At 32.3% G+C, this 9827-nt stretch overlaps 1 protein-coding gene across 1 annotated transcript; it reads right to left on the minus strand.

Annotated features, from left to right (window-relative positions):
- Window positions 1-87: 87 nt before the first annotated feature.
- LOC131621667 (autophagy-related protein 9-like) lies at window positions 88-7465 on the minus strand. The gene is made up of 11 exons (XM_058892693.1): window positions 7179-7465; window positions 5819-5890; window positions 4912-5556; window positions 4486-4806; window positions 3831-4053; window positions 2714-2893; window positions 2417-2623; window positions 2207-2284; window positions 2021-2091; window positions 1752-1862; window positions 88-1223 (listed from the first exon to the last, which is right to left on the minus strand). The coding sequence occupies exons 3-11, from the start codon at window positions 5481-5483 to the stop codon at window positions 326-328; spliced, it is 2661 nt and encodes an 886-aa protein (XP_058748676.1). The 5' UTR covers window positions 5484-5556; window positions 5819-5890; window positions 7179-7465; the 3' UTR covers window positions 88-325.
- Window positions 7466-9827: the final 2362 nt, after the last annotated feature.

The following is a 9827-nucleotide window of genomic DNA, read 5'->3' on the forward strand; positions in this document are numbered from 1 at the left end:
CCAAAGATGGTAAAGAATGCAGGGTACACTATCAATTGGAAGACAGAGAATAGAGGGACCTAGAGAATGAGAAGCCACTAGAAAATCTTTATCAGAGACCCTTTATAGGCAGCTTCAAGACATTTTTAAGTTCTAACATAAAGCTGAGGCTCAATTAACTGTCTAACCTCACTTAGATGAATCTATGTACATCAAAGAATCGAAATTTCCAAATAACTAAAATAGAAAGGGACAATCATGACTTGGAAATTCATGCATTCCATTTAATTGAAAGCAAGAACATCCCGAACAAATAATGTGGGAGAGGGACAAAGCTATTTATTATTCAAAAGCTTGCAGTGGGGGTTTCTGGAGGTCTGCTGCTATATATATCACCAAAATGTAAATTTATTTCCCCTGCCTCTAAGTCATCTGTCAGTGCTGTTCTAGATAATTTGTCGTGATGATCTCTCCAGTAAGAGTATTGTTCTTGATCTTGATCCTCGGAGCCTCTATCAGAAAACTTGTCGTGATACTTATATGCTGTCTGGTCATTGAAATCTGGAGGCTCAAAGAAGCTTGTCTGAGCCTTTCCACTATGTAGGCGACTTCTAGCCCACCCTGTTTGGTCATTGAAATCTGGAGGCTCAAAGAAGCTTGTCTGAGCCTTTCCACTCTGAAGGCGACTTCTAGCCCACCATTGGCTTCTAGTTGCTTGGGGAAGTTCATTATAATTTTGATCATGAATAAGGCCCTCCCTGAAGATGGGAGATGACGTGGAAGCCCCAAGATGAGATCCAGCCCGTTCCTCTTGGTACTCATTTGAGTATTCTTCGTACTCATGTTCGTTCTGTTGCAAGTTGGAGGGCATTGAATAGTCTCTGGAATAACGTTCTGTTACTCCATATGGTTCGAATGGAACATCACTCATAGTTGCTTCATGAGGTTGAGATGTGTAGTACCAATCAAGAAGATAGGGAAGATTGTTCTGGTTGCCTTCAATCAGCCACAAAGAACCCAAGTGATTGCCAGTTACAAAAGTACTGTGTGGCATTTCCCGAGATACAAATCGGTTTCTGTCTCCATTGTCTCCCATATTGGGACTACCTCTCCACGTTCTAGGAGATGAAGATCTGTGTCTGTTTGCATATGCTGATAACTTCTGCTCTCTGAATGTTCTAAGATTAAGAAAAAACTGCTTCCCCTGGGCATTTGGTTCCCATGATGGGTAACTACTCTGAAAGCTGTAATGACAACAGAAGACTAAATTAACAAATAAATAGATAAATAAAACAGCTCGAATAGGCCCGGATCACACGGGCTCCAAAATAAAAACTCTGAGAAATGAGTTGCCTAGGGTTCTATTTTTACATATAAACTAAAGTCGAACTAAATGTAAACATTGTTTTACTTTTGTTTTAATGACGACCAATTAAAAACCATACACACGGAGAGGTTTTGGAATCTTCATAATAGTGTTACAGAAATCATTTTTAAATCAAAGCACATATATGGATATCTCATGGAACTTTTTCCTTCACCGAGTTAGGTCACAAATTATACGTTTCACAATTCATTCAAAATAAAAAGCTATTAGAGCAATAGTTGCTCCATTGCTACTGCTATAAAAAGTTGAAGATGTGATAGCAGAGTAGCAGACAACAATCGAAAGATAACCTGGAAGTCCTAAGAGATTATGGAAACGACCTCAATGAATACATAATGTATGGGTTTGTCTTCTGATTATAATAACAAACTTTCCAAGACCATACCTCAACAACGATTTCTCCATCTTTCCTTGTGAACTCCTCCGGTGACGAGGGGCATTGTAGGGGGAACCGTAATGAGTGTTTCCATGCTCTTGAAAATCAAAGGTGCTAAAACTGTAACAACATCAAAGACATAACAATGTAATCAATAATTTCTACCATTAGCATATAGAAATTGAGACACCCCTTCCCCTAAAACAAAATCATGAAAGTCCAAAAGAATGGCTGGAGATTAAACATGTACATCGCAAAACAAAAGAATCCATGCTAACCTGCAAACATGCCCAACACCTTCAACATTTACAGTGAAATCAGCAATGTACTGCAAGATATCATCAACTCGCTGCAAATGAAGAGAGAAAAAGAAACTACAATGAAATATATTATGCTTAGATGACATAAAAATAAATCTCCAAGTACGAAAAAAATGACCTTTGAGACAATAAATAGAAAATAACCTTTGGGACAACAAATAGAAGTAAATAAGGAGTGAGGAAAATTGAAGCCATATCCTCAAGTAACATCATTCCAGTATACTGCAGCATACAAAGAAATACATACATGAGCATGACAAGTATTCAAACCTATGCAACCGTGTAAATAAATAACAAATAAGGGTCAATCTAACATAATGTGAATGTATTAAACAACCACCTTGGGCAGGGTACCTGGAATAAGGTTTCAAACTCAATGCGAACAAGTTCAGTAATTTCTTTGCCACGCCATCTCTTTGGCATATAATGTGTATGTTGAACCACCATAGATATTGCTACCTCAGGATTTAATACAAGAAGGTCATTTGCTATTGCAGCCCGGCTAATAGCTGTTATAGTTCCAAAAACAGCAGCATACCAAAACAAGTTCCGACCAAATATCTGCAGTGAATTTTAGGAGAAAAAATAAAAACCTTCAATGACTACCGTGGCATTAAGTAAACTTAGTCAAAATTAACAGAAGTTCATTACATGGCCCTCTAGAAGAGACTCCTCGAGAAAAGCAATAATTATCAGAACTGCAGCAAATCCACCGGATACAAAAGATATGAATTTTGCAATGATAGTTATGATAGGTGATGGAAATTGCTTGAGATAATCAGAAGCATGCAACACACTGTTATTAATTCGATGCCTGAAGAGATGTTCCACCTGTAACACAAGTTATTGATACATTTTAGCATTAAAAGTAAAAGAATATAAGTGACATAATGTTAAAAATGGTAACTAGGTACAACAGAAGACATATACTAATGCAACATAAAAATCAATCTCGAAGTAGCTATCAAAATGTCATATACAACCTACATGGCTACTGTTCAGTAATATAAAGGTTCTCTTCAAATGACTTACATGGTAACTGTTAAGAATCAATATTTATATATAGATTATTCCATAGAATATTCCTTAGCCTATCTAGAATTGAATAGAATATACCGTAGCATATTCCTTATGTAATTAATACAATAGGCTATAAATCTCACTATATAATTCAATCTCCATAGTGCTATTCAAACACACGGTTTTATTCAAATGTCTCACTCTCTTTTATTTCAACAGTAACAAAGTCAAAAATTACATTAAAGAAACTTAAATTTTCATCAACATTCAACCTCTTTTAAAAAATATCCAAGAATAGGCCAGCCAAAATGGGTGGCTAGACTAGAATAATACCATAACACGGTCACTTATTAACCGCTTTTCAAACACCATCAACTAGTTAAGTGTCAAATTTTCCTAAACTAAATATTTTTTATCAAGAATTCCTTTCTAGTAATTTCCCTAAACCCTCCAATAAGGATTTTCATCAATAGTTGTGTACAACTCCAAATCTTTCTTTGATGGTGATTTTTCAAGATAACAGAGAAAGCATGAATTAAATACACAACCACTGAAGGGTCTCAAAGCTTTTTAGATAATTGTTATATGTATGTTGCCGGTTATTTCTTGAAAATAAATTGAATCAAATATGCACTTGGTCTATGACACTATTAAAGTGTCTATGGACACTATGAAAGCTACAAAATGAGCTTAAGGCAACCACAGATGAGCTGAAAAAATGGAAGACCAAGAAAATGAATAATGATACCTCATTGAATTCCCTAAACATCCACCTAGATAAATTTGACCACCTTCGAGACGATGCAGTGCTTGGATGATTATAAAATTGTTCAGCATGCTTCAGAAATAGATATGCCAGCATGAATATGACAAGGAATGGAGAAAGTAAAAGCATTGCCAACCCAACTACCATAAGCCTTTTCTTTAATGTCTTTGGATTTGACACAAAATCCCTTCTGACATAGAAGTTCCTGCAGAAAAAGTCATGTTCAAAGGAGAATAAAAATATGTAAGAGTTAATTATATGAAAATTCTCATATTAATTACTTTACTGAACAACCACATAGGTCAATCTAAATACATTCATATCAAAGACATACAAAATAAAATAACCAACTCCTATCCAACTATGAAGTTACAAGCGTAATGTCCAAACTAATGTGAAAAAATCTAAATCTTAAGCATCAGATATCAAATGTATCCTTCTATAAGGCACTAGTGTGCATCTAAATAGTCCTTCCATTCTTCAAACAAACAAACCATTTTCACAAAAAATGGTTAAAAGGGAAAATTGGACGAATAAACCTCAAAATATAATAGTTCATATTCATATACATTGTCATTATTAAAAATTACAAAAACAACTGATATTGAACAATCAGATTATACAATAATCAACATACCGATCAAACATGCTCTGCAGGATGCACCAATTTAAAGTCCATTCAAGGGTCTTGGGAAGTACTAAACGACGCTGTGCTCCATCAGGACTAGATTGAACTGTAGGACCTGCACCTGGAAACCATTGTGAAATGGGGAAAGCAAGCACACCCTTGTTGAGCATTCCGATTAAGTAGTTCTCCTTCCGCATCAGTCTCATGACTATATCATGGACAGAAAGATCTTTTAGCACACATAATTTTCGAGTACTCTGAACGAGAACAACTTTGTCAACAATTGTGGCCCAGGGCATAGTTTGAATTTCATTGTCAGTAACATGGAGGCTGCAAGACAGCCATGGTATGTTATGACCAAAAAAAAACATGCAAAACTGTGGAAAATTAACCATTTTCTTCTATACATTTTGGTTGTTCATCATTCACACTTACCTGTTGTAGTAAAACTGACGAATTTCCAGAGTATCCTTTAGTTGAGCAAAGAATCTCAAAAAGCAAAATATCCAATAGATCGAAAAAATTCCCAAGTATCCAACAATAATAGCTTTGGTAAGTGTCAGTGGGGTTAAAGGGTGTTGATGGAGAGCTTCTTTGCTAAGATCACAGGGCTTAATTCCAGATTCGACTGCATCCATCCCACATTTTGCATTACGGAGTCCATTCCAATCAACATATAATAAAAAAAATCCTGAAAAGCATATGGTGAATCCCAGACTTAGAAGTTCAACAATCCACTTTATAACAATGCACCATAGCCCTTTCTCGCAGTAGTAGCTGTAAAGTCTTTCAAAGAAGAGATCCAAATCAGCAATTGGTTCTACATATACACTTTCGCTATTAAGGAGATCAGAAGGGCTCTCACTTCCTGGACTTGGGATTTTTCCATAAGTAGACAATTCAATCTCAGGTGAATCATTCAGTAAACCTGTTGTCAGAGATGAAGGACTTTGCTTTTTCCAATTGAATATACTAAAAGCACCGGAACTACTTGGTCTGCTAAACATTGTTCACAGACACTAACAGTAGGTGTAAACAGCCAGTCCATTCCCCAAAGGCCAAAACGGTTATAACAAGACTCTACATTCATGACCGAATAAATATTAGAATCTTACAAAGGCAAACAAACAGATATTGTAAGAGACTATGTAGTTGCAATTTTATTCGGCAAATCAGATCAACAACAGGAAAAAAAAAAAAAAAAAGAAAAAAAAAAAAAGACAATATGAACCACCAGCCATAAATGGGCAACTAGACTAGGTCTTGCATCATGTGCTAGTTGGCAACACAGAATATTGTCAATAGACTAAAATTTCAACAAGCTAATGAAAGTCATACATACCTGATCATGAGAAAAGTCGTATAAAACTGTCAACACCAAAATCCAAAAATGATTTGAAAGGGTGGGCAGCACCTGAAGTGACATCCTAAAATGTCAGCATGAAACCATTTCACAAAAGCACACAAAAAACTAAAGTTCGTGAAAGAAAGTTAGGAAGTCCCAAATGTTCAATAAGAACAAAGATAGGTTGATTTGCACAAATTTTCGGTCCCAATTTTGAACAAACCAACCGACCAACCAATGATCATAAAAAAATAGGCAAGGCCAACATGAGTCAAATTGGCATCAACAGCTTATATCTTCCAAACATTTTTCTTTCTCAACAATGTCATGTCATTTCAACTACTCCTAGACACTAATAACTTCTATCAACATTAAGCACCAGCCAAACTCTAAAACACGAATATTCATTGATTGCAACCGATTTCATTGACATTAACAATTTGCATAGAATTTTTGCCCCAGGCTGCTAACATCCTATGAAGCATGGACGGACACCCCTAGGAGTAGGCGTGTCGCCTTGTTCGACACTTGTATGACACTCATACGACACGTGTCGGAAAAGTCAAAAAAGTGTAGAAAAAGTCAGACAAGTATCTCCTAAAAAATGGTATTTTTCTTTGCTTTGACACTCTTTTAATCGGTGTCCAACATCCATATGACACTCATACCAAATATGTTACACAATTCAGACAAGTGTTTCAAACAAAAATTTGTTTTTTCTTTGCTTAACACACATTTAAACATGTATTGAAATAGCGTTTTCAATAAAGAATTAAAGACATTAATTTTGATTAAAATATTTTCAAGTCTTTTAATAATATATGGATAAATGAAGCACAAATACTATATCTTATATGTTGCAGAGTGTCGGTGTCCTATGTTTGTCGGAGTGTCCATATCGTGTTGTGCCCGTGTCAGAGTCCGTGCTTAGTAGCTAATGACTATCAACTAATTGCAACTGCTTTCATTGACATCAACAATAAGCACATAGTTTTTGCCTCAAACTACTAATTCCAAACCCTAAAATCACTGTATTTTGTTATTGTATACTAACTTCCATAAACATCATACCAAAATAAAGGAAAAAAATCAGCTTTATCATATTTCCTCACATTCCTACAAGTCCACAACACATTCAAATAAATAGTAACTTCAATTCCAATGCTACAAGAAACTGATTCAACAAAAATAAAATTGAAAATCCGCACCGAAATCATGCATGCGAAATACAATAGTTAAAGCACGTGTATATGTATTGATCAAAGGTAAAATAAAAGCAAAACAAAAAAAAATAAAAATAAAAAATAAAAAATAAAAAAGCGAAAAGAAATGAAAAAGAAAGGGTAAAGTGACGTACGTTGAAGTTATGAGAAGAGTTGGGAGTAGAGAGGTGAGAATGGAACAGTAACGGATGAATCGAGTGAAGTAATGAAATTGGAGAAGATGAAGAATCGGAGAGGGAAAGAAGATGAAGAAGAGGGATTTTTGTGTTGTAGTTGCGTGGAGGAAGAAGAAATTACAGCGACAATATTAATATTTTTATTATTATTATTATAAAGTTTGCGTTAGGAAGGAGCATAGGTTTTTGATTGTTCTTTCTTCTTGCTTTTCTTCAATCGCTTCTTCTTCTTCTTCTCCTTTCCAACAAGATTGCCCAATTGAAACGCCCCGTTTCGCTCGCGCAAAAATATTTATTTCGGGTCGGGTTGTGCATGATTTACTCTATTTGAACCGTCATATTAAAAAATTGAATATAATATTAATTAATAAGTATGTATATAATATGATATGATAAATTAATTAAAAGGGTTATTTTTAACGTGACTGGAATTTTAAAAGTTACTTTTTTTTTTTTTTTAATGACAACTAGTAAAGGACCCGTGCGTTCGCAGGGGTCACGTAAAGTCGATATAAATACTAAATAAATTTTATATAGTTATGGTTAAAAAATATATATATAAATTTATACAAATTAAAAAAAATTAATATTAAATTAATTTATTAAGTTGTAGTAGTTGTCAAGATATACATAAATTTTTTAATTGCTATTAAACAAATATATGTTGTTTTGACCCGTCAGACATGCCTATAATTTTTATAAGAGTTTATAATTATAATTTTACAATTTCTATTAACAAATATTATAAAATAAAACATATTATACACAAAAAAACATATTGATTTAATAAATTAATTAGATTTAATGAACGGGATAATATTATTTTTGTTAAATTTGTGTAGTAATTTCGAAATTATATGCTATAGTAATTCAGAAGTTATTGAATATATGATCTCTAATATCTCAATTTAAGTAAATATTTTGTCGGCCCGTCAGAAAAATAGGTTTGGCCCGCCGGGCATGCCTATAATTTCTAAATTCTTTTGTACTGTAAATTTATGAATTCTATTGATATTATATGATTTTATCATGTAATAGAAAATAAATTTAAATACAGTTAAGTTTTATTACGAATCTCTGATAAATCTTACACAAATAACAATTGTTAAAAAACTTAAAAGGAAAAGTTTTTGAAAAATGAAATGTGATAAGTAAATTGTAAAAAATATAACATGAATATAAAATTCATATAAATATAAATTCATATATTAGGATTATATATGCAAAAATATAGTATGAATTTATCCATCTTTTTTATAAATATTTAATACATAATAAAATAAATTAAATAAAAATCATGACGAATTTGAGTTTTTCATAAGAAAATTGTGTTTTTCATACACCATAATTGTCTCATAATTTTTGTTAGAGACAAATATTATATCAATTGTTAGTATAATTGTTACCATTTTATCACTAAATATTTAGTAAATTTTTACGATTCTTTTTATTTTGCAAAAAAAAAATTATGCAATTATTTTGTAACGATTGTGTTTTGGAACCTTTGAGTTTGTATTGGGCTTAACTAAAAGGTAGTGTATCAGCCTATTAAGTAACATCTAAATTCAACCATATATTTTTAAATGAATTTTGAATCATTAACCTTCTATAATGATATTTAATTTAATTATTTTTAATACTTTAATAATATTTGTTATTTTATTATATTTATTTATTATAAATATGCTAAAGTAATTCAGAAGTCATTAAACATATCATTTAATATAATAAAGCAAAAGGAGTATTTTGGCAAGTTTGTCAAGTGTCACTCCCTTATGCATTCTATCAATTTCTTTCAATTCTATTTATAGTAAATTTTATTACTTCTTTATTTATTTATTTATTTATTTAAATTATTTAATTATTTGGTTATATTATTTATATTTATATAATAAAAATGGTTTGAAACACGTGAATTTATAGTAAATTTTATTACTTCTTTATTTATTTATTTATTTATTTAAATTATTTAATTATTTGGTTATATTATTTATATTTATATAATAAAAATGGTTTGAAACACGTGAATTTATAGTAAATTTTATTACTTCTTTATTTATTTATTTATTTATTTACTTTATTTAATTATTTGGTTATATTATTTATATTTACATAATTATATAATAAAAATGGTTTGAAACACGTGAAGTTGTTATTATTAGCTTCACTATTGGAAATCTCAACAATCCCTTATTGGAAATCTCAACAATGCAACTTTTCATTCAATAATAGTTATTTGCAATTTTCCAATCTTATTTTAGGTTTTGTTTTGATTCTCAGGTTTGGAATTTATTGGGCCAATAATTAATCAATACAAATCTGCCCAAATTCACTCATTCCTCAGATTATAAAACCATACCTTCACTCATAACAAACTTCTGCCAAAATCCTCCATCATCCTCTCCACGTACAAATACTAAATTCGCTCAACCAATTTTTTTTTTAGGCTTTATACCACCGGTTTAGTCTGGTTCGGTTTAGTCTAGTTCGGTTCGGTTTAGTCTAGTTCGGGGGCGAGTTCTGGCATCAAGTGGTGGCATCAAGTGGTTCCATCTCCCTCCCGATCGCAATTTTTTTTGGCTTTATACCACCTTTTGGCTTTATACC

This window comes from Vicia villosa, unplaced genomic scaffold (assembly GCF_029867415.1).
Source record: "Vicia villosa cultivar HV-30 ecotype Madison, WI unplaced genomic scaffold, Vvil1.0 ctg.000010F_1_1, whole genome shotgun sequence".
NCBI classification, from domain to species: domain Eukaryota; kingdom Viridiplantae; phylum Streptophyta; class Magnoliopsida; order Fabales; family Fabaceae; genus Vicia; species Vicia villosa.

Coding starts and splice junctions, on each gene's coding strand:
- LOC131621667 (XM_058892693.1), bottom strand. CDS start 5,483: ATGTTTAGCAGACCAAGTAGTTCCGGTGCTTTTAGTATATTCAATTGG. Junction 4,054..4,485: donor CTGCAGAGCATGTTTGATCG/GTATGTTGATTA, acceptor CTTTTTCTGCAG/GAACTTCTATGTCAGAAGGG. Junction 2,092..2,206: donor TTCTATTTGTTGTCCCAAAG/GTTATTTTCTAT, acceptor CTTCATTTGCAG/CGAGTTGATGATATCTTGCA.